Source organism: Columba livia, chromosome 3 (assembly GCF_036013475.1).
Source record: "Columba livia isolate bColLiv1 breed racing homer chromosome 3, bColLiv1.pat.W.v2, whole genome shotgun sequence".
NCBI classification, from domain to species: domain Eukaryota; kingdom Metazoa; phylum Chordata; class Aves; order Columbiformes; family Columbidae; genus Columba; species Columba livia.
Window position 1 is genome coordinate 79,320,839 of NC_088604.1, and position 24,973 is coordinate 79,345,811.

Below are 24,973 nucleotides of genomic sequence, written 5' to 3' on the forward strand. Positions count from 1 at the left end.
TCAACTATTACAGAGATTTTTGACCAACTGTGAAAGCTGTGACCAGTCCTGCAGCTTTTCATGACCTTCTCATTGTTGACAGCAGTTACTCTGAAAGTATTGCACTACTTTCACATCAATTATTTCAGGCAGTTGATGGCATCCTGCCTATGCTTACCTGGTATGTCAGAGAGGACGAACAGAAACCAAGGTATTTAAAATAGGAAGAGACAAAATACTACAAAAATTTTGGACCCAGCAATAGATGAGTTTGCAGTGTATAAGTCTAGGAACAGGCTTCCAGCTGCTGTTACAGAGAGTCCACTGAGCTTTTCTTTACACGGTTCTTACGAGGAGGTTGCAGGAGACCAAGTCAAGATTCTACAATGCTCCTTTCATCACATACACAGATGGAAACTACCACAGTACTGGCAGAGAAATAACAAAAATCTGGCATTGGAGCCATATCTGAAAACAGTCATTTTCTCTGCTTGTCCGAAGGAGATGACATCATTGTTTTCATCTGTTCTGTTTGACGAAGTCAGTCTTAGATTACAAAATAATCTATGCAGAACTGCATTATAAATGCATAAGATCTGGAATTGGATCTCAAAGGGAGTCCCCCCAAGTGCTCCTATTCTTTAGTCTACAAATAGGAGAATGGTATTTATTTACAACATATATAGATAGAGGTAGAGAGGTAGAGAGGTAGAGAGGTAGAGAGGTAGAGAGGTAGAGAGGTAGAGAGGTAGAGAGGTAGAGAGGTAGAGAGGTAGAGAGGTAGAGAGGTAGAGAGGTAGAGAGGTAGAGAGGTAGAGAGGTAGAGGTAGAGGTAGAGATAGAGGTAGAGATAGAGGTAGAGATAGAGGTAGAGATAGAGGTAGAGATAGAGGTAGAGATAGAGGTAGAGATAGCAAGTCACACAGCTGGTACAAAAAAGCTGCAGCTCCAGAAAAGCTGAGTCAGAACTGGTATCCCAGAGCAAGATGCAAAAGCACAAAGAGGGTAACTGTTGCCCTTTCTGGGGTTCAAGTTCTCTGTGAGTTATAAAACCCGCCACTGCAGAAAGACGAGCAAGATTAACATGACATTTATTTTCAGTCTGTTGGGAAAACTAGAGTTCATCTTCCCTCTCTTCAGTCTTAAAGAGGCAAACTTTGGTTTTGATTGAAGGAAAAGCCCAAACTGAAGCCCTTCAAGCTGGGCAAGGGATTACTTGGCACTTGTTAGAAGTTTGACACATCAGCTTCATGAGAAAGTAGTTCTACAACTTCAGTGAAACACAAAGCAAACAGAAAAAAAAATATACCTCATTAGGACAACCTTAGTCCAGCAAATACAGATTAACTCAGGCTTCCTCCAGAAAAAAAAAAAAAAAAAAAAAAGAAAAAAAAAGACGTTTTTACATTAAATCATTAAATAACTAATTCAGTGACAACTACTGAATTTGATGTTCTAATGGCTCGTTAACAAATCAGGCAGATTTCCTCCAAATCTCAAAGATTTTACCAGTGATGTGATCTGTAGTTATGATTCCTTTTCAGCATGATTAACTATCACTTCAGAATAAGCCTGCAATTGCCAAGACACACTGGTTTAGACCTGAGCACTGCCTTGTCCAAAGGATGAATCTGTAGCTAAAATCTAATTCTGGATTAGATATAAGAAAAAAGCAAAACCCCAAAAAGCCAAAGCACAGGACTAGAGAAAATGCAGGAAAACCCCTACCTCATCTTGAAAGTGAGATGCTGTGAAATAACAACTGCTCACTTTAATTTTTCTTTTACAAACTTGAATTTTACCTTCCATGTGAAATTTACAGCTAAATAATGGTACAGAAAGGACAGAAGAGTTCAATAATAATTTCCACTTTCTATTTGTAAACATTCTGAATGGGGCATTTTTATGAGATGAAAATAAAGTAGTTTAGGCACCTTCTTCAGTCACCTGATGGATTGTAGTTACTAACTGCAGCATGAACTTCTACATTCAATTCACATTAGAAGTCAGTGCAGATCTTAGAAGCTGTTTTCTGTCTCTGTGAGGGGAATCACAGACTGAAAGCTGATGGGCAGCACTTTTAACAAATGTGAAACTCACCAACACAAGTCCGCCCATCGGCTGCAAACTGGTATCCTTCAACACACTCACAGCGGTAGGTTCCTGGCTGGTTATTGCAGACTGCATTGCTGCCACATAGAGCTGGCTGCTCTGAACATTCATCAATGTCTAGAATATTATAAGGATTCCAGTTATTACAAAGATGCATTTAATACTGATGCCAGAAAAACAGAAACCACGCAACTGATGAAAAACAGCAAGCTTGCGTATTTTAACTACACCTTGGATAGACCACACCTCTTACGAGATATTAATATCCTGAAAATAAGTTTTCAGGTAACTGTGTCCTCAGCTAATTTGCACACACACACACACACACACACACACCCGCCACCCCCCCCTCCAAAAAAAAAAAACAACCAAAAAACAACCAAACAAAAAAACCCACAACAGAAGAAGTTCTATAGTGGAGTAATAAGGGGAGACTAAATCAGAGAGGAAGGAGAAGCCACTGAGAAAGAAAATGCAGCCTACAAGGTGCTCAGAAGCAGTGATGATAAACTTTTGAAAAGACTTCCCCTTTCATTACGCATATACACACGGTGGACAGGGTGCTGGTCCATTTTTCTAGAGTGTGCTTTTGCCAAGAAAGATTGAATGAGATGATTCTTGAAGTCCCTTCCAACCTGATATGCTACAAGTTTATGATCTCTAATCCACTGCTGCTCAACTCACGGCACTAAAGGACTGGGAAGGAACAGTGTGATGCTGCTGTTTTCATCTGCAAGTTGATTTAAGGGTTGGAATTGGAGGGAGGGTTGTGGGGTTTTTTTTATTATTATTTAAGAAACAACTCAGTTAACTAACAGGGCAAATCCATATTTCATTAACACACTTTCACCTCTTGAAAACAAGTATTTGTGCTGTGATTTGATTATTAAAAAAATACATTAAGAGCACAGAACTGCACAGAGCTGGGAAATAAAAGTCTTCTTGAACAGAAGGGACTTTCAAAGCAAATCTTGAAAAATATTATTTATAAACGGGTTCCATATATTTATGCTCTGTACTCATGTGCATACACCATTCCTCATCTCCCTCAAGAACTTTTAGCCTAGCGGACTCATTTTAAGCAGAAATTGCAGAACAGTAAATTTCTCCCAGGTAAGTTCCCACAAGTTTTATGAGAAGATGAACTAGGTAGGAAAGATGCTTTGTAAGTTAGCAAAACATATCCAAGTTCAACTCTTCCGGACATTCAACTTGCTTACTTTAATTATTGAGATACATCAGCTACCCCAGCACCCCTCTAACCTATCCTTCCCAAAACCAGCCCCTCAGGACAGTTCATTTTGCCGGAATGGCTGGTCCTGAGGGTCAATACATTCCAAGCAAACCAAATGCTACATTAGCTATCATTTGGTAATGAAAGTTTTCTGATACCATAACAAACGTTTCCATCTCCACGGAAGCCAATTGAACATTCGCATAAGAAACGATTTCCAGTTCCTGGACGACATATCGCGTTGGTGTCACAGTTATGTGTACCGGTGTAGCATGGATTCCGGTTAATATCAGCAGAACCATCTGCCAAGAGAGATCACATTTAGCCATGACGACTCTATCCAAGTAATAGCACTCAGATAAGGTCCAGCAGGTGATTGCTTGCAGTGCACAGGAAACAAGGAGAGGAAATACTTTTTGCACCAGGAAGAAGGGGACTTGCAGGTGATATGCAGGACATGAACCTCAGACACGGCAAGAGCACCTGCATTCCTTGTTATTTCTGCAAAGAACTGATGAGTTAAAAAAAAGAAAAAGAGAAGTCACAAAATCTCTCTAAAGAGAAAGATTGACAAAGATAATGCATCTTCCAGTCACTGACACTACACCCAAAATGTGATTCTTAACATCTTGGTTTGTTCATTTTAGAACAAACTTCATCTTTGTAACAAAGAAAAAGAAGCACAGTCCTTTCTTGTACTCATCTGGCATGCATTTCCAAATTGCTCCTTTGTTTTGTTGGGTTTTTTTTTTTCTGATTTTAGTGCAAACAGACAAACTTGCACAGCTAATCAAAAAAAATACTCTTCATAGGCTGCCTGCTTTCCAAAGATAAAATGCCATGTTTCCAGATAAACTACAGAAACTAGTTGTTACAATGGCAAATCTTATTCCCCTCTTTTGCCCTTTGCTCTGAAAAGACAAAACATTCATTAATAGAGGAGCTATAAATTAGGTAAAGGTAAATTACACATTTTATGTATCTTAGCAGCAATAGATTCAAGGTGGTATGTTAGAGTATTTCAAGGAATTAGATACTTAAATTCCACTGAATTTCAAGAGGCAATCACTTAAACACTCTTCCCCAAGTGAAAATACAAACTTTCAGCAGCCCCATTTATCTTAATTTCTGGACCTAGACTTCTGCTGACAAATGCAACAAATTAATAGAACTCATTAATTTTAATTAATTAATTAATTAGGTATGCTAAAAACTATAGAAGCCTGGTCTTAATTACTCATAAAAGAGATAAAGAAAGATTTCTCATTCATACATACCGCTGATTGGGCCGATGGAATTACTCATAGCATATCGCAGAATCTGCTCATCTCGGTTATAGAGGACAAATACACTGTCCACTGAGAGCTGCTGAGTAGCAGAAGCAGCATGGTGAGAGTCATCGTGAATGCATTCATCAAATGAGATGGTCTGTCGCCACTGATAGGCGCCTGTGTACGTGGAAGCAACCCCGTCCCTCTCTGGCTCTGTCACCGTGTACTCTCTGGTGGATGATGAAGTGATGACTGCAACACAGCAACAAACACGCTGATCAGAACAGAGAGCAAAATTACTCTGTCCAATGCTATCTGCAGAGCTGGGGTACAGGCTGAGTAGTGTAAACAGAATTTTCAAAGGCAAGAAGGGATGAAAGTGGATGTATTTCCATGCAAAGGAATAGGCACTTGACCAGGCTTGCTCTGCTCTCAAATATTACAGCCTTGAGGAATAAGTCTTGTAGTTTATCTTGACATATTTTAAAAACTGAACTTTAGTTTGTGGGTTACCAGGTAAAGAAAGGAAAATTCAACTTGGAAAACTCAGAGGTTTCTTTAGATTAATTTATATAACGAATCTATAAGCTAAGGACAGGAGTCACCTCACCAGCACCAAACTACACCCCCTTTCAGATCATTGTGATCTGTTGGCCTTGGATTTTGACAGACTCCTGAGAAGATGCAAGTCTGAGAGGTCTTGAGTGCTTCACAACAGTTTTCTATATTGTGAAAAATTGTGACAAAAACTCTTCAAAGCAGATCTGGGCTTGCAGATCCTCCCACCTACAGAAAGCTCCTCAGAATGCCACTACTCTTCCTATGGACATTAGAACACACCTGTATCTATCCACTTACAACAGTTAGCAAAAGCTGGATTTGTGCTAAGTAATGGTGTATCAGATGTGTCATAGGACAGCAGAAGAATAACTATTTGAGAACCGGTAAATCAAAGCCAACCTGAAGGATGCCTCCTTTCAGCCCCTGACTTTTCCTCCATGGGGACTGCATTTCTGCCAAGAAGGCAGTTGTTCTACAGAGCACACACTGTCCAAACAACTCATCTGAAACTCTGAAGTTGTTCAGCACAAAGTTGAAGCTCCCTGCTCCTCCTCCTCACAGTCCATAATGACAGGCAAAGCAGCTAGAGGGCTTCATCACTGGCTACCAAAGCCATTCATTAGCAGATACAAGGCAGTGATGATGCAACTACATAATTTTCAGCTACCTCTAGCAATCAAAGTGCACCCTCTCCAGTACTCTCTCCAGTATTCACGCGCACCTGGGTGCAGCACAGGCTGCTTCCCTATTGCTCTTTGACAGCTGGGCTGGGTAACCAGCAGCAACACTCCAACCTCATTGTGGTTTTGCTGTGTTGAAACACCCATAATTTTATCCAAAGAAAGGACAGCAAAAGAGGGGAGATTCCCCTGTAAATAGTGAAATGAAGAATGGCTCCCTTACCAAATCTCAGAGCCTGAGATAAGGAAGATAGAGAGACAGAAGGAGAGAAGTATTAAAGAGACAATGGAGGAAACTGATAAGGGAATTAAGAGGCTCCTAACTTTCTAGGCAGTTGTTCAAATTCAGTTCAAATAATACTGACAAATGCTTGTTACTAACACAAGGCATGGTCATTGCAATGCAGTTTACACAACACACACTGGTAAATAACTGGTTTGCAGAGTCTCATCGAACAAGACCAGCGCCCTCTTGATGGCATCACCACAAAAAGTTACACACCAGTACAGTTCCTGCTGAAGAGCTGCAGATCCTACAAAAAGCTTTGCTACTTGTATGACTACCATCAGCACTGCAAAAATAAGACCAAGGAAAGGGAAATCAAGAGTGTTTGCAAACATCAGTTCAGAGAAAGTTAAATTCACATTTTTTCAATAAAAAGACTACAAATATTTGCATTGTCCCACTCATAATCCTCCTCCTTTTGGGACCTGCTCCTAAGAGGCAAAAAGCAACTTTCTATAAATCAAGGTGTCCTAAGTACACTTGCTAAGAAGGGAATAAAATAACGTTTTTTGGATTGTCTTACTCTCTGCTCTGAGAAATGTGCACTTTCTTATAATTTCATTCTTAGGCAACCTTACCAGAACTAGAAGTGTGATAGAGTTCCGTGTATGGTTCTATATGGACCGATGCACCAGATGGGATCTCAGGTATTCTGCCCTCTATTTCTGTGCTGATGGTAAGGTGACCATGCTCATCAATTCCACTGAATCTCTGCTTTATAACAAGCTTCTCGTTGTTGCCAAGAAAAGTTACTTCAGTTTGCCGTGTAAACTCGCCACCTAAAGAAACAGCATTAGTTAAACCACCTAATAGTGGTTCCTGAATCCTTCCATCCAAAATATTGCTTCTAGTAGATAAAATATAAATTACTATTTTCTGCAATCTTTGATGCAGCATAATATCTAAAGTTCTGGGTTTCTACAGTAATAACTGTCAAAGGTATACTGATAATATCCTTGAATAATGCAAGAAAACTATATTGTCTTAAGCACTACACATGCTAAATCACAAGTAAGCCTGCAGAAGCGGGTATTTGTAAACAAAAAAAAATGTTCCAACAAAGCTGATAATAGTAGGTCTTATCCTACAGTTAAAGCGGGAAAGCATTTGTACATTTCAGAGAAAACCTCTATTAGGAACACAGTGAGTTAAAAAAAAATCCAATACATCTGTTTCCAAATCAAAACCAAGTGAAACGTATGTTATAAATTCCAGAACAAACTTCAAACACACATAATCCAAGAAAGCCCCAAAACAAAAAGTTACGTTCCATTAAATTCATAGTACAGGGCTGTAAAGGATAAAATTTTAAAAAGAAACACATGTTCTCCTGGAACAGATTTGACCTACAGCTTGAATTCATGTCCACAAACAGCCAGATCTGGCCTCGAAAAGCTGTAATTGTGAACTGGGGTTTCCCTCAAATAAGTTAACAGAATAATTTGCATCTCATGCAGGAATTGCTTCTGTTAAGAATTTCAGACCTTTATGAGGTCAGATTTTCATTTCTCTTTTGCTCCATTGGTACAATCAGCCAATTAACATGTTAGACGTCTTGTAGACGTAGGGGCAATGTTTTTCAGTAGCTCTGTAAACTCTAGAACCAAAACTCAGATCCTTTTAAAATATCTCTTTCTCGCACAGGAATTGGCCAAGCCATTCTTCTCTCTAACAGGCCTATGTGCTTGTGCACCTATAGTAAATTTAAAAGCCCAATACCTATACACTGTAAACAAGGAAAATGGTGAGAAGTTTGATTACAAAGCAAGCCATTCGCAGCTCAGAATAAATATGTTTTCATTCTATATTGCTTCTAAATACACATTTCTCTCAAGACAGAGGAAAGCATAGCACAGCTTTTAAACATCATTTTAATGTATAAGTTACCAGTAACACTGAATCCATTCTTATATCCTTGCTGTTCCACAGCAAACATCCATCCTATGATACCTCCAATAGAGGCAAGAGGCAGTAAAGAATACCCCAAAGTCTCTGGGATTGTGCTGATTGCAGTGTAGGCACGTCCTTGGTTCATCACGACATAGGAGTGGAGATCAGTGTTCTCGAATGTAACTGGAACAGGGTTATTTCCCACAAAGATTCTCCCCTTGACCTTTCCATTGACTCTCTGAGGGGAACCTGGCAAACCAATACAATACATCAGAACAAGATGACAGTTCTCACATACTCGCCAAGGTATGTGTTCAGAGTGTTCACTATGTTCAGAGACACTAGTGCTGAAATAAATAGCAAATGCTCACAAAATTCAACAAAGAGGAAACTGCCTACAAACAGTGTGTTAATTTGCTTACATACACCGGTACACGCATATGTGCATGTGTTGTCCTTATACAGATGACCAAGTGGCCAAAATTGCCTGAAGAGATGCCCTTTATCCTCACTAACAGTTTTGTCTGCAAGGATAACTCCATAAACAGATGACACTGTTACAGTATCAGAAGTGGCATACAGAAACTTCTTTTGAAGATCATACTTCATACCGATATCTACTGAATGTAAATTTGTTCATTCCCTATTAGAAGGCTAACACCATTACATGTTAGAATAATTGACCTACTGTTCTAACCTATTCTATTTCTTGACTCAAAACTATTGACCATATTAAGACTGTATTTTACAGAAGCAGCTACTTTGGATTGCTAGCTTTCTTTTGTATATAATTTCCCCACATGCAAATTCAGATTCTATTATCAATAGATCCTTCTTTTCTTTCTCAGGAAGATTCAGTTTTATGAACCAAAAGCTAAGTAGCAGATTTTGATTTCTTGCCTTATAAAACACAAAGTCTGCAGTCAGCTGTTTTACTTGTTGAAATGCATCTATACTCTGAGTCAAGTCACTACGAGGATTACAAGTGTATATGTAAGAAATTCCTTTATGGATTTTACACAGGAACAAAAATCTGGCAGATTAGCCCTTTAATAAAGAAGCTTAAAAGTCAGACAAAGATGAACCATGCTTTTTAGTTTGATGATCCAAGTTAATTTGTTCATCCCCTTTGAACTGTCCATTTCTAGAGAGATGACCGTATCAGATTATAACACACTAGAACTTCACTACTAATTCTAACAAAAAACACTAAAAGTTAATCTATCTATTAAATTATGCCAGTTACAGAAGTTTATTTTTTCTAGAAAGTCACGTTAAAATACATAATGCATATAACTGACCGCCTAAAATAATTTGCTTCATTCAAAAAACCCACACCATTTCAGAAAGTATAGCTCACTTCTTAAAATACCTTTCAACACATTGCAGTGATAATTCTTTCAAAAGGTACTTAACGTCTTTTTTTACTACTGAAAACAGGCCGCCTTGTTCAAGAACACCATGTATACTTGCTGCTTACGTATGTAATTTTCAAAAAACTTACCTTCTGCTACACATTGTCTGCCATTTCCTTTGTAGCCAGCAATACAACTGCAGCAAAATCCATTGGGATAATCTGTGCAAATAGCATGAACAGAGCACTGGTGCCGGTTGTTAGCACAGGTCTGTTGGACATCTGTGTGGTAGCGAAACACTGTAGAAAACAGACCATACACTTATACTTCATGTAATTACTACAGTATTCACATATCCCTGGTTAGTTTAGAAGTATCTCTAGACTCACTTGATTAGCTTTTTCATTTTCTCTTTTTAAGGAAAACAAACAACTACAGTTGATTTTTGCTAACTTTGCAAACGCAAGTAGTAGTCTACTATTTTGCAGAAATTATCGGGGCTTCAGATATTAGAAGACTGTTTAATTCTACTGACTTTAGCAGATCTATATTAATCCAGATCAGTTAAACTGTCTTACTGAAACTAAACACTCAATAATTTTAACATGGCCTCGTTTCCAAACAAAAAGCAAAAAGGAACCTTTCCAACCTTAGTTAAGATTACACGGTTATAAACAGCCCTGGGCAAAAGAGATGGGGAAATCAGTTCCTATGGAATGTGTCAGCTTTAGGAATACAATTCTCTCTGCAGGAAGCTTTCCTTTGGATGGATCCAAGTTCCACAGACACACCATAAACGTGCTCTCCTGTGAGCTTGATTAGAGAACTAGTTTACTAGACTGGCAAGATCCGAATCTGAGATGACATCTAAGTTAACTACTTTGATTAATAAGATTAACTTATTAAATGTGTTCAGACGGCATCCTGGGGTGTATTAGAAGAGGGGTGGTCAGTAGGTCGAGAGAGGTTCTCCTTCCCCTCTACTCTGCCCTGGTGAGACCACATCTGGAATATTGTGTCCAGTTCTGGGCCCCTCAGTTCAAGAAGGACAGGGAACTGCTGGAGAGGGTCCAGCGCAGGGCAACGAAGATGATTAAGGGAGTGGAGCACCTCCCTTATGAGGAAAGGCTGAGGGAGCTGGGGCTCTTTAGCTTGGAGGAGACTGAGGGGTGACCTTATTAATGTTTACAAATATATAAAGGGTGAGTGTCAGAAGGATGGAGCCAGGCTCTTCTCGGTGACAACCAATGATAGGACAAAGAGTACTGGGTTTAAACTGGAACACAAGAGGTTCCACTTAAATATGAGAAGAAACTTCTTCTCAGTGAGGGTGCCAGAGCACTGGAACAGGCTGCCCAGGGGGGTTGTGCAGTCTCCTACTCTGGAGACATTCAAAACCCGCCTGGACACATTCCTGTGTGACCTCATCTGGGTGTTCCTGCTCCAGCAGGGGGATTGGACTAGATGATCTTTTGAGGTCCCTTCCAATCCCTAACATTCTGTGATTCTGTGTAGTGAGAACATAACATACTATTTCTTTAGTACAATCTCTTGCACACCTCTGTTTTTTTGCAGCCTATGAATCTTAGAAGGACCCAAGCTGTACAAAAGACCTTACCTATACCAGTTTCATCAAATTCTTCCACATCTATGACTTGGGGTTGCTGTGGGGGAAACTGCTGGACCTGGAACAGGCGAGGTGGAGCTTTTGCTGTTGGGAAATCTTGATGACCGTAAAAAGATTCAGTTGAAGGTGTTTCTGTCACATCTTGGTACGAAGTCTGAAAGTCTTCTGCAGCTAGCTGAGGAACACTGTATGTAATGTGGTGCTGATCGTCTTCTGTGCTGTCGGTACTACTGGTGACATATTGTTGTCTTATTTCAGTGGAGCCATAGTCTGACATAAATGGTTTTGAAGTCATCTCCTGGTCTTGTTCATCAAACTCTAGGCTCTCCAAAACGTCGCTGATCTTGGCAGGCACAATACTGTCAGATGAGCTGCCAATCTCAAACACCCAGACACCTTGCTTCCCAGCATTGCTGCTTCTATCAAAGAGAAGCATATACCAAATGAAAATGATCAAGCACAAGTTGTGTGGTATCTCTAGCCTACACAAAATGTTATCCTTCACTGAGAAATATCAGGACAAAACTGTCAAATTATCTTATCTGTATGCTTATCTACAGGTAGTTTATTCAGCTATAAAATCCCTGAGAGTTTGCATAGCATTTTTTCTCCACACCCAGAGCTTTTTTCTTGAGAATTTCTAGCCTGCTTGTCTCCAAAGTGATGAGAAAAAAAGGCAGATATTTGGGCCACAAAGACCTTTCTAACAATTACTAGTACTTTGTAACTCAGTCCCTTTCAATCTTGTTCACTTTTTTTAAAAAAAAAAGACTGCCAAGGATAGACTACAAGGAGTTAAAGTCTAAAGTGGTCCTACTTTTAGAAGGGCTTTTGACAAACTAGACCAAAGTCATCCTAATTCTCAAGAGGGTGGATATTCATCAGTGGCAGACTTTGTGATTTCTCATGCAATGCCTAATGGGATCTCATTATTTCTCATTGACTCATGCTACAATTAAGAAAAACATGGAACCCCTTGATGTTTTCTTGAGGAGTTTAAACAAAGAAAAAAGCATACTTGTGCAGGTTTCTGATGCTGTCTTCATCATTAGCAATGACATTGTAGGATCCTGGCTTTTCCCAAAAATAGTAGTTTGTAGAGGCTTGACTAAAGCCAACCATAGCAGGAATCTTTTCATCATTGTTCTTGGAGTATGTACTATAGAACTGCAAACTGTCTTCTGGATAAAGGAAAATTGCATAGGAACTGGAATCAGAAGAGGCTAAAACAGCCTGGAATGTGTTTCTCTGTGGAAAAAAAAAAAAATTAACTTTCATTTACTCAAGGAAAAATAGTCAAAATAAACAACAGTAAAACACTTCCTTAAACACAAACTCAAAATCAGAATTTCCATCACACAAAACGCATCATGTACTTCCTAGAAGAAATCAGTATTATGCAAGCTTATATTTTGCTAATGGAATTTTAGCTTTAGCATACATAAACATTAAAAAGCATTATCAAAGGTAAGTTAAATCTATTCAGAAATATCCAGAGAGGCTGTCTAAAGCGTAACAATTCTAAGTTCTGTGACATGCACATGATGCTGTATCCTCACTTCAAAATACAGAGATGTGCTAGACTACATAGAAAAATCCTAGAAGCAGAATATTTAAAGAAGAGTTAAAGTTTCATGTTGCTGCAAGTGTCTTTTCCTGTAGGAACACTCCTATATACTGTAGGAACCGTCAAGATAGTACGTCAGACATCAGCTATTCATTACTACCAGGTGAAGAAACGTTACTGTGAACACAACAGTTGTGTCAAGTGATGCACAAGAAATTAATCTTTGACAAAATAAGATTTGCTAAGTTGTAGTAATGTTCTCAACTTCATACATTGTGAGCAGGCTCATCAGCTGGGATAATTATGGTGCATAAAGTTACATATCTTTGCAGGATAGTAACTAACATGGTTTAAAAGGGAAAATGGTTTGCAAGTAATAAAAAAAATAACCTCTAACTTCTTAATTCTTCATTCTTCTTCATTCAATAGTAGCTACAAAGCATGATGTTTTCGAGAACACAATGTCATCTGTCCAAAAGGGATTCACAGTTTGAAGCTCCTATTAGTCCATATACCTATCAGATTTTAGATAGTTTGATGTCAAAATGACTTAAGAGTCGGCTGAAAAATGCAAGCCAACTGGATTATATTGCACAGATGGAGGGCAGGATATGCTACTATTTCAGTTATTACCACATCACACTTAACATTCAGAGAGTTGTCAGGGAATACAAAAGCATCAGCTATGTAGATTCAAGCATATTCTTTTGAATGAATAAAATACTGTAAAATTAAAATCAAGAAAAAATTCTGGAAACTCCAATTTTGCTTCAGCCTTTTCAGCAACAAAATACATTCTTAACTGTACAGGATTCATTTAAACACAAAGGAATTCAAGCCTTCAAAGCAACAGGTTACAGTGATACACTCCAGCTAAACGTGTGTCCAGTGTGTCTTACAAGCTCTGATCAACATTCACCTTTTCTTCCAAGCCATGATCTTCTCCCGGTGCCTGGTAAGGAGCCACGAGCTTCCAGGTAACAATAACAACACTGCTGGGATCAAAAGTAGTCTCAGGAAAACCGCTTCTGATATAGTCTGATGCACGTTGCAAGACATCTGAGGATGAATCTTCTCTGTAATACACATTTCCACGTCCATCTGTTGTGTCCAGGTCAGCCATAAAAGGAGCAATAGCCCCAAAACTGACTGGAAATTGACCGAGATATTTTTCTTCACTTGAGGGCTCATTCACTGCAATAATCCCATTAGTGGCAACCTAATAAAAAGGTGGAAATTATCAGATAGATACTGTTAATATGGCTGTCTCCCACACCTTTGTGCTCTAGATCACAATATTTTCATTGCATTTCAAAAAGAAATTGAGTCAGTATTGTATTTGTAAAGTAACTGAATTTTTTCAAGTTGTTTTTTTTTTGGTATTATATGTCATGAGTCCTGGGATTTCAGTTGCTCAAAACCAGAGGTGTACTTTACAGATAGACCGACTTTTTTTCCCTCAATAAAGATTTTAGCTATTTAAATTTCAGGCACTTATTGCCTCTTCTAACAAAGATACACATCACCACCATTTTTGACAAGTTTCCAAGTCTTTCTCAGACGAAGACCCAGGGCAATCCCTCTGTCAAGAATTGTGTACAGACACGCCCAGATGATCAAAAGCTCTTCTCCCTTTTAGTTGTCACTCTCCTGAAGAGCAGTTTTACAACAACATGGCTGGGGAGAGTAAGGATGAAGCAAGCATTTGCAACAGTTCCTTTTCCAGTTAACCACTGAGCTGATTCTTACCTGCTGTAAAGCAGAGGGGACTAAAAATAACCTTTATTAAAGTCATAGTATACCCCCTGGAAATGTGGACTTCAATCATGAAGGCAGAGGGGGGTGCTTAATCTGGACAGTTTAGAAAGTTGCCTGTTCCCAAAAAAGTCTGATGTTGAAAAAAAAGAAAAAGGAAAAAAAAAAAAAAAGAGGGGAAAGGAGAAACCGAACAGCTTTGTCTCATTCCACACACACACAAGTCATGACACAACAGGCTATGTCACTCCCATGAAAATGTGGTAGCGGGGTCAAGGATGCAAGTGGGTTAGTTGAGCTTTCCTTGCTACTGCAGCACTGCCTAGAAGCTGATAGAACTTCTGAGCAAAGAACTAATCTACACATAGATGCTCAAAAAACTGTTCCATGATTAAATATCGTAATAGCTTGGGTGAAAGTCTTCTAGGAAGATGTACAGATTTCTCTTTGCTTGGCCAAGACTGCTCTAATTTTCACTTCACTTCACCCATCCTCCTAGGAAGCTGTGAGCACAGCTCCTATACCATAGGCTATAGAGGCTAGGAGACAGAATTTCTATAGCAGATACAGGCCATCCTGTAAATTCCCTTACAGTTGAGTGCCCTGACACAGTCCTATGGAAAACTGGCTCTGTTGGGAAATAAAAAAATAAATAAAATAAAATAAAATAAAGCATTAACATATATAAGTGAAACTCTTAGTCTGAAAATGCATACATACCGGCTCAGTGAGATTTAACTGGTCTGTAAGATGACAACCCACAGCCAACTACCTCTGACTAAAAATAAAACAAATAAATACATACATACAGGTAGATGCTACGGTGTATCCAAATGTGATAGCCAAACTCCCTTAGCAAACCAGAGCTGTCACACACAGAAGCAGCAAGCAAGACCACAAGTGTCAGGCCTTGAGGCAGTGTATGAACTACTCACACACAGCTTTTTGTCCCAGATCTTCTTCCAGATGTGTATGGCACTGTACGAATCAGACACACACAAATGTGTTTCCAAGAGTTTGACTATGTGATAACAGGACACATCGGGCTATAGGCAGCCAGGCACTCACCACTCTAGAGCTGCTGCCATAGATGTGGATGACTCAGAAAGGGACTGAGGTCCCAAAACTGGCTCCGCGAGCTATGAAACTAAAACTGCAATCTCCCACAGATTTCTCTTGCCCACAGGGATTCCTGTGAGTCCAAGAACAACTAACTCCTGCTGGATCTTTTCACATGGTCAAGATGTTCACAATGTTACACAATCTTCATTAATTCTTGGAATAGGGTCAGAATGGCCACTGTGACTCAGACTGCAAGGCCATCCAGCCCTGTGGCTGGTCCCCAGCCATACCTACTAGCTTATGGATTCAACCAGAACAAGAGAAGGACATGCTTGTACTCCTCCCACCAGCCTCACTGACCACATTCAGCTCAAGTGATTCCCTGTGGTTTGACTGTTTCTTCATCCTCAGTGGATCTCCTTAATGTATTTGTTAAGTCTTCCCTTCAACACATACAAACTTTATGCGTCCACAAAATCCCTTAAAAAGGAATTCCACAGATCTGTGACTCATACCTTGAGGTCTCTCCTACTTTTGTTTGTTTTCAGTCTGGCTCTCAGCATCATTTGATCGCCCCTAGTTTTTGCATTGGGACATACAGCCAAATCCTACCCAGTCTTTCACTCTATGTAACCTCCTACAGAATGAAGCCCCCCAGCCTACTCATTCTCATAATCTCCAAATTTTTGTTCCCCTTTTCTACCCATATATTTGGAAACAAGGAGGCCAATGCTACATATATTCTTCAAGACAAAGAGAAATTGTGGGCTGGGCAAGCCTGTCAGGGATGTTTGCTATATACATCTTGGCAACACCCTCCAAAATCTGGACCACAATTATTACCACTAGATATGGCAAATCAGAAAAAGTGTACTACAGGAACTCCTACTACAAATCACCCCTTCATATACAGCACACACCTATACCTTGGACCTTTCTTTGGCTACCCAGGGAGTCTGAGCATGTCCCCTGCCACATGCTAGTGGTCAATCAACTTGGTATATAATGGTAAGCACAAATCATTAGCTAAACTTAGCAAATAGTTCATGAGGTATATCAGAATTTACTTTTAAAATGGCTTTATGTATGCTGTGTTGTCTGCAGATGTATAATTTCATTAGTTGCTACAGTGAAAACTAATTAAAAAGTTAACATCATGTAAAAAATGCGAAGCTCTTTTCATGCATGAACTACGTCTCTAAGATATAAAGCAGTATATAATCTGGTACAAGCATGATGGGAATGCAGGTCACATTAGAAGGGCGAAGAAGAAGCTGAATATTGTAATCATTTTTTTTTCCTCTAATAATTTGTGACTTAAGAATGGCCACAGATCCTAAGATGAACTATGAATTTTAGGAATACAAAACCAAAAAGATAGCATGGGTTACTCCAGCCTAGACCTCACAATGGCAGGCAGTCATGCAACAGAGCTCTAGTCCAGAAAGGTTCCCAGAACATCTATTACATCTGTACACTAGAAAATTCCTCATATCCCTGTAAAGCAAAGCTAAAACTTACCCTAAAAAGTAAAAGTCACCAGTTACACTATACCACTGGAAGAGAGTAGAGAAAATGGTGGACGTTAAGACATTTTACCAAGGAGATGCGCTTCACCTTTAAAGTAATAAATTTAAAGTAAATTAAAAGTTTTTCCTGTCCTTCTCCTTGCTTACACTTTTCGTACACAAGCACCCCTACTCCCACTTTAAATCCTCTTGTGAGAGATGACTGCTGTTTAAAGTATTTTAAACAAATTCCATGCTCTTCATCAGATTTGGTGTGTGCAGTCTTTGCGGCTGCATGGTCCCCCATTTATGGAAGAGATTAAAATAACATTAAGAGAAAACACAATCAGGACTAGTTAATACTACAGAACAAAGCAGAGACCAGAAGAAATGACCTAAAATTCGGCCTTCCCCTTTTCACAAATTAAGTGCATGCTTCTGACTATTTGTTTCCTATTTTGCTAAAAATTAAAACACAACAAGTAATGTTATTAAGGAGATGCAAAAATCCCAACTCCATTTTAATTTGTTTGTAGTTTATAAATTAGACAGTTCAGTTTCAAATGTTAAGGGAATGCTTGGTTGCAAGGACTCGTATCACCCAGAAAACATTTGCAAGCCATTAAATGAAAATAAATACACAAACTACTCACTTAGTGAAGAGATTTTTAGTGTACAGAAAGAACATTCATCATTACTGAAAAAATGTTGTTAGTTTTCAGATTTTACAATACATTTCTACTGACAAAGATGGGGCATAGTATGTATTAACTTTACTTTGTTCCTTTCAATGTCACACAGATAGGTTAACGTGTGAACCCCAAAATAAAGATAAGTAATTCAGGGTAAGTAGTGGGTTTCATTAAAATCTCATTCCTGTCAAAAGGGAAAGGGGAGAAAAGAAAGGCCTCAGGTAGGCGTTGTCTAAAGAAAGACCAGATGTACTGTACATCTTTCCTTTTAGGGTATAATACTATTTAACTTGACAGGAACTAACACAGATGTATTTTTAGCATGTTAAACTTCTGGATTACACACATAGTTGACATAATTCGTGGTTTGTAACATAACAAATCACACACACTCTATTACAGGTCCACCCAAAAAAACAAGGGAGAAGGAAGTATAAAGTAACAAAATACTTCTGTTGAAAGAAAAAGTGTGTCTGTGTGTATAACAAAAAATAAATCTTAAAACAAACGAGGTATTTTTCCTTGTTCAGTTACTAGGCATTTTGAAAACTTGAATATTTCTGAGTAAGACAGCTTAGAAAAAATTGATTTCTTTGTATAATGAAGTGTCAGCTGACTTAAAGCAGCAATATTTTCTACTATAAACATGACCAACTATTAATTTAGGAAGTTAATAAAAGTAACGATTAACAAATTTACCCAAGTTTGCCTTAAAGGACTCTGATTCTTCCCTAAAAGGAAATAATCCCTAATCATTTAGCTTTTCCACATTAGTGAGCCCTACTGTAAACTGAAAAAGCCTTAATAAAAGTGTGCTATTAAAACAAATAGATCAGTATGGGGTAGTGATGGGATTAAATGTTAAAAACCTTGCACAGGAAAACACCATATTGGAGATTACAGTACGTGAAAGTCTGTTTCCACTTATAGTAAATAAAAGTTCTCTCTTCTGTCTATGAAAAGAAAGAGAGTTTTGTTGCCAGGGATTTTATGACAAGTGATACTAAACAATCGTTCCTCAGAACTCCTTGCCTTTTTTTATTAATGTGTAGACCTAACTAAAACAACTCAGCTTCTTAGCTGGTGGAAAAATAGAGAACTCATGTAAATTCTCAAATAATTGAAGGCGAAATTTGTAAAAACCAAGCATTCAAAAATTAAGATAAGGCTGTTACATTATTCTGATGTACCACACAGAAAGAAGTATTTCATCACAATGACTCAAAATCAGATCCAGGAATTCCTTTGAGTATTATGATGTATTTCTACCAATACCACGTATTACTTGTATCAGCTTGGTAGTATTTACTAACAACTAGCAACACTTTGGCAAATTCGGCTCACTGAATAACATCACAGAGCTTAGTAAGTACTCACCACCAATACACAATAGAACTATGTATTGTGAAGGTGCAGTTAAGGCTGCTCAATACCTCTCCTTAATAAGTACACATCTCCTTTCCCTACTCTCCTACAGGTCGTACTGTGCTTTTGTTTTGCAATACTTGTGACAGATTAAATGCAAATTACAATCCTGTGCATATTAAGCATATGGATACTGAAATACCATTCATTATCAGATTTTTCCTATATTAAAATAATTTATCCTTAGTATTGAGTAATCACAATGCAAAAGCTCTAAAAATTATTCTGGAATAGCCTCTATACAGGTATTCTTCCAGACAAAAACTAACTACAACCATTCCTGTTTTATGATACAGGCAAGTAACGAGATCATTAAACTAAAGAAACTTAGCGTTGTTAACCAATTTACTGCTCTTTGAAGACTCTGCCCCCTTTCTGTCACTTATCTGACAAGTTACTTGTTATCTTTGCTTCTCAGTGACTGATTGATACAGTTTGCTGTCTTTCAAGAATACGTCTGTAATTCAAAAAGTGTATTTTTTACTTGGGTTGGCTAACCATTGACCAAACTTAGAGTATGGAAGACAAGACAATGAACTAAGGGTCAAACTGAAATCTGAACTCCACTTAATACTTGTGAATTAATTTGTCTTTACTGACAGTCTCAGTTACCAACATTAATTTTCTACACACATATAACTTGAATTCCTCAAAATTTCGGATTTCAGATGTAATTTCAGGATTTATCTAGGTAGGGGCAGTGTGGACAATGAAAAAGAGCACAACTTAAGTGGCAGCACTAATATAATTCAGTGTAAAGCAAGCATGTTAAATCTTTAGTGAATACCCACAAAATGGACTCAAGTACATGGGAACTACATAAAATTTTTACTGTGGCCACATGGAGATCTAGTTTCCCAAGTGTCTCCATGCAGAATAGTCCCCAAAGTTGCATCTTAAACCCAAGCTGCCAAAGCACGTTGGTTTATCTGGACAGGGAGGTGGGTTTTAACTTGAACAGATTAATGCACTAAACACACTGAGCCTTCCATACTAAGACCTTTCTAAATACACTAGTTACCATCTTCAACTGCCAGCCTAGATGAGGCTTCAGGGGAAAAGAGGCAATGATAAAACAGCCAGTATTCTTGCAGCGTTCTGAAGGCATGCTGCCATTTTTAACATTCTTTTCTGGCTACTTTTGAACAGCTCTGCTCCAGACAATCTGGTTTTAATCCCACCTTCATATACCAAACGTCCTTCACTAGCCATAAGCAGGCACACACAACTCTGGGATGCAGATTCTGCTATGAGGCATGCACACACGGCAGAGGTCTGCCTGCAGCTCAAAGTCTGCAATTGCTCTGGATATATATTTCCCCTCCCCAAGGAGACCCCTGAGCAATGAACACTTGAGAATGCCTGAGCCATTAAGGGGCAGAACAGCACTCTCAGTGCTAAGAGGTGCACGTCTTGGACATCCCAGGCTGCTGGCCAGATACTCATAGTTTCAGTTTTGTGACTTGGGCATGCTGAAGCACACAAAACATAGAGCACAACAAGGATGTTTCTTAGCTGGACATACACCCTACGTGCGAGCACAGAAAATGCCTGGAGATAGCGTTCACTCTGGATAACCGATTACATCCTCTTTACCCTCCTGCTGCCTGTTACATTGCCTTTCCAGACTCTGGGCATCGCAAAGAATCAGCATGATACCTGACTGAACACAACTGGAACAATTAAGCTCTTTGGACCGACCTCTGACCACGGCGCTCACACAACCAACGTGAAACCAACTAAGCATCACCACGCGACAACCCAAAGCCAGGCAGCACCACGACAAGAGGCGACAAACCCGGCGTAGAATCCCCAATAGCCTTTCGGATCCTCCGGCAGCCGGAGCGGGGCCCCGCGCCCTCCCGGCCCCACACTTACGTAGAGGGAGCGAACGGCGGCGCCGTAGAAGCGCAGCGCCGTGCTCAGCTCCAGCGCCGCCGAGCGCGCATCGTCCCCGGGCTTCAGCGTGGCATCCCCTCGCTCCTGGCCGTGCGGCAGCAGCGCCAACCGCTCGGCGGGCAGCGCCAGGGGCAGCGCCAGGGCCAGCAGCGCCCAGCTCGGGCATCTCGGCCCGACCCGCATTCCTACAGCTCCCGGCACCGCGGCCCCGTCCCGCCGCTATAAGCGCGGGCAGCGGGGGTGGCCGGGCGGGGGCGCGGCCAATGGCTGCGCTGGGGGCCGGGGGACGGGCGGGACCCGCTGCCCCCCGGGGCGCCCCCGGCACGGCTCCGCCCGCCGCCGGGACCCCCCGGGGCCCGCTCACACAGCCCGGAGCGGGAGACAGAGCGAAGGGGGTTCCGAGAGAAAAGCGGCGGCAGCTCCGGGCACGGTCCCCCGGCAGCGCTCTTGGGGCGCGGGGCTGGAGAGACTCAATCGCTTTCGGGACCGGAGCGTGTCGCTGGTGGGGTGAGGAACTCGGGAAGCTAAATCGGTGCGGGGTTGCAGGCATCCGGCAGATGCTTTCAAAGCTACGGATCTCCCAGGACTGGCGGGGATTCTGCGTTAGTTTGGGAAATCTGGATTCACACTTTTCCCAGCAGCTGAAGGGTCTTCCATCAGTGAAGTACCAAAATGAACATGAGACAAAACTATTAATCCCTATGGCATCTTCTGGAATATATTGACACCAGCTTCTTAGTATCAGGGGAAAATTATGAAATACACTGGAATGCATTCCATAAATTCACAACGTCAGAGCTGCATTTGATTGTAAAATAAAAGTTAAAAAAAATAATCTGTAAATGAAAACTCACTGATGATAGGAGATACACATAAAACAAATATGAGATATCTAAATACATTCTATGTCTTGTTTTATAACTTAGTCCTGCTCCAAAGAAACACTCGGAGGCAACTGAAGAAGAGTATATTCCATATATTTTTCCTAAAGCTTCCAAGTGAAGCCAGCAGTGTCTAAGAATTAAATCTTGTCCAGTAAAGTATATGCCGTGATATTTACACAGCATGTTTATAGCAGAAAATCACCTGAGGAAAGGCAACTGAAATGCTACCCACATGTTTTTTACGTGTTTTTTTACTTTTCTTTAAACACATGATCATTTTTCTGGTAACAAAATGTAATTTTGCATTTGGCAAATTGCAAGAGCACAAGACATTCCAGGGCAGAGCTATAGCTATGACTACCTAAAAGAGAGAAACACATTTGTATACCTAATCACCATTGTTATCACTATCACCTATTTACAACTGACTTGTGTATTTCTGTGAACACAGCCACTGAGACAAGCAGTGCTGTGTCTGGGAGGAAGACAAGTCTTCTCTCCACACAAGTCAGTTTTAGCTGTATTTTCACCTGCAACTTCCCTCTGTATTTTCAGCATCTGTAAGACAGTAATGAGTGGATTCTGGGATATCTGGCTAACCACTGCTACAAAAGCAGTCTCTTGGCTGGATCACCATCATATGTGAGCACAATCAATTTCACAAAGATACCTCAAGATACGCAGCTGAGGGATCTTTCTCTTCATTTGACAAACAGATACTTAAACTACAAGCAGTTAAGAAAATTGTAACTTCTTACCCACATTAAATGTGTACACTGCAATACTGCCAAGTGCTTTCACCACAAAATCATTCTCCCATTAAAAGATCCCCTGTCCAGCATAAGCCTATTTCCAAACCTGCAGAACCTAAAGGCAAGATGTGCTTGTGCAATGCAGCTCCATAGCAAAGAGAAAGCCTAAATTAGACCCCATAACACCTCTACAACCCCATATGCACATTCAGTACATAAAAATGTCATTTCTGTTAGGCTTGAAGTTTTCCACAGCCACAGTCTCCTTCAATATGAAAGCCAACCCCAAACAGAGGCACACATAAGCATTACAAGAAAAAAACTCTGAGAGGGTATCTTTTACCCGTCAGATCTGCATTATTTCCTAGTATTACATCCAGAATTTGGAGGATGAGGACCAGTGGGAAGCCAGAAACTTACTGCATTAAATCTGAAATTGATCTGAAGGCTAAAGAGTTATCTACATGTGCATGTTTAAATAGTCATGTAATGGTTAACCCTTTGTCCATTAGTCAGTATATTGTGATTATTTTGTCTGTTTTTACCTTGAATAAGATTACCTTGTATGCAGCTCCCACTGTGAGAAAAATTGTTAGTTCTAAGACTAAAAAAAGTATTTTCAGTTGTCATCCCTACCATCTTCAATAATGACCTGAAAAAGGATAGAAAAGCATGCTTAGTTATGATGTAATTAATTGGGGGATATTAATGCTAACACCAACCAGAACAGAGAACACAAAAGACTTTAATGAGATTTAAGAAGGGAAGAAAGGTATTCAGATGCAAACTGGAATATCAAAGGCTAACACACCATTGGGAAAAATCTTCCCAGAACACAGCTAGTAAATGCCAAGAAGAACATAATATTTTCAATGGATCATAAATCAGATATGACAGCAGTTTACAAAGCAACAGCATCCCTAGAGCAGCCACTGAGATCCTGTACAATGGGCAGGTTTTATTGTGTTACAAGGAGGTGACATTGTCTGAAGGGATATAATGACACTGCCTTTCCAGAGATTTCTGTGAAATCTCTGATCTCACAAGCAAATTCACCACTGAAGAGAATTCAGAGTGAAACAATAAAAAAAGATCAGAAGACTAGGAGTGACATACAAGGAATTGTTAAATAACTTAACACGTGTACTTGGCTAAATGATAATGGGGAGGAAATTTGATTAACATATTCTGTCAAAGATATGGAGTATCTTCAAATATCTGCAGAGAGCTACCAAACAGACAGAGGAATTATATGGGGGAGATTGAAGTGTACAGACAACCAGGAGATCAAAACAACTAAACAAAGCCATGAAAGCAAGTATCAGGAAGGGCTTCCTTACCATGGGGTCTATTTTCAGAAAAATCCTAGATTAGGCATTAGTGAAAGCAGAATGACAGCAAGCTTTGAGTAGTCCAAATTACTAAACAATAGACATTAAGGAATAATTTTGTATTTGATCATGGGACGAGACAGCCCAACAGATTTTGACCTGAGTTTCTATGGTCAAAAGGTACTAAAATAACTCACAGGTATACAGGCACATATATTTGAAAATTTCCAGTGCCTACATGTGAGGAGATTTGGAAAAGGGGATTGCAGACACTATGACTCTCCTGATCTTTTTAAACTCCTCCCCAGGTTCCACTAACAGAGAGAAGGGAGTTAGCGTCCCCTTTGCTGGAATGACTGGAGGAAAGACAGTAATGATCAGGGCCCCTAACGATGATCTTCTGCTGTCCAAAGATGACAAAGCATTCTAGTGGATGGATCATTGTAGGACAGAGTAACCACGTGGTAATAAACTGGAGAGAACTGAGTGTTTGGGATAATGACAGGAAAGAACAGAACTAAGGTCTGCTGAGAAGAAGCATTTTTTAGAGAGACAAGGTCATGGGAATGAGAGGGTCACAAGCAGAGGCAAGGCTTGCAGGAAGATCATGGAGTGCGCATCATAAATTTAAATTACTTTGTCTTGGAACTTAATGTTCATTGCTCTTTAGAGCGGAACATGAAAAGATTCCTTCTGTAACTCTACATGAGCCCGTATCACTATTGAGGTCACAAGACCCAGGAACAACTTCAAAAAAAGCATATTTTGCAGCAGAACTTTCTGTAGAAGGAGGCTAATTTTGAAGCGCTGTTAGATGTTCTTGAGGAAACATGCAAATGAAGTGCAATACTTCATCTCACCCTTTGCATTACTGCAGGGTAGAGAAGATTGCAGAATCCCTTCTTTTTCTCTCATGCGGAGATCTTACAGGGCAACAAAAGGACAAGCTCCTTGGGAACTCATATCCTGTTCTGGAGAACAGCTGGGCAACACTTGGCCAATGACCTGGTCAGTACGGAAGAGATGTACTGCTGCGATTAAATGGCACAGAGCAGTAACACATTAGTACCTGCCTGGAGCAGGGCAAGAAGCACAGGAGAAGC

At 39.9% G+C, this 24,973-nt stretch overlaps 1 protein-coding gene across 1 annotated transcript in view; it reads right to left on the reverse strand.

Moving 5' to 3' along the window:
* The window catches only part of NID1 (nidogen 1), a 48,646-nt gene extending 27,512 nt beyond the window's left edge, over positions 1-21,134 (reverse strand). Inside the window, exons 1-10 of the mRNA XM_065059756.1 lie at positions 20,883-21,134; positions 13,482-13,781; positions 12,014-12,243; positions 10,987-11,414; positions 9,518-9,667; positions 8,011-8,262; positions 6,702-6,902; positions 4,603-4,848; positions 3,484-3,627; positions 2,080-2,208 (exon numbers count right to left, since the gene is read on the reverse strand). Coding sequence (XP_064915828.1) covers positions 2,080-2,208; positions 3,484-3,627; positions 4,603-4,848; positions 6,702-6,902; positions 8,011-8,262; positions 9,518-9,667; positions 10,987-11,414; positions 12,014-12,243; positions 13,482-13,781; positions 20,883-21,086 — 2,284 coding nt within the window. The 5' untranslated portion in view covers positions 21,087-21,134. The remainder of the gene's footprint in view (positions 1-2,079; positions 2,209-3,483; positions 3,628-4,602; positions 4,849-6,701; positions 6,903-8,010; positions 8,263-9,517; positions 9,668-10,986; positions 11,415-12,013; positions 12,244-13,481; positions 13,782-20,882) is intronic.
* Positions 21,135-24,973: the final 3,839 nt, after the last annotated feature.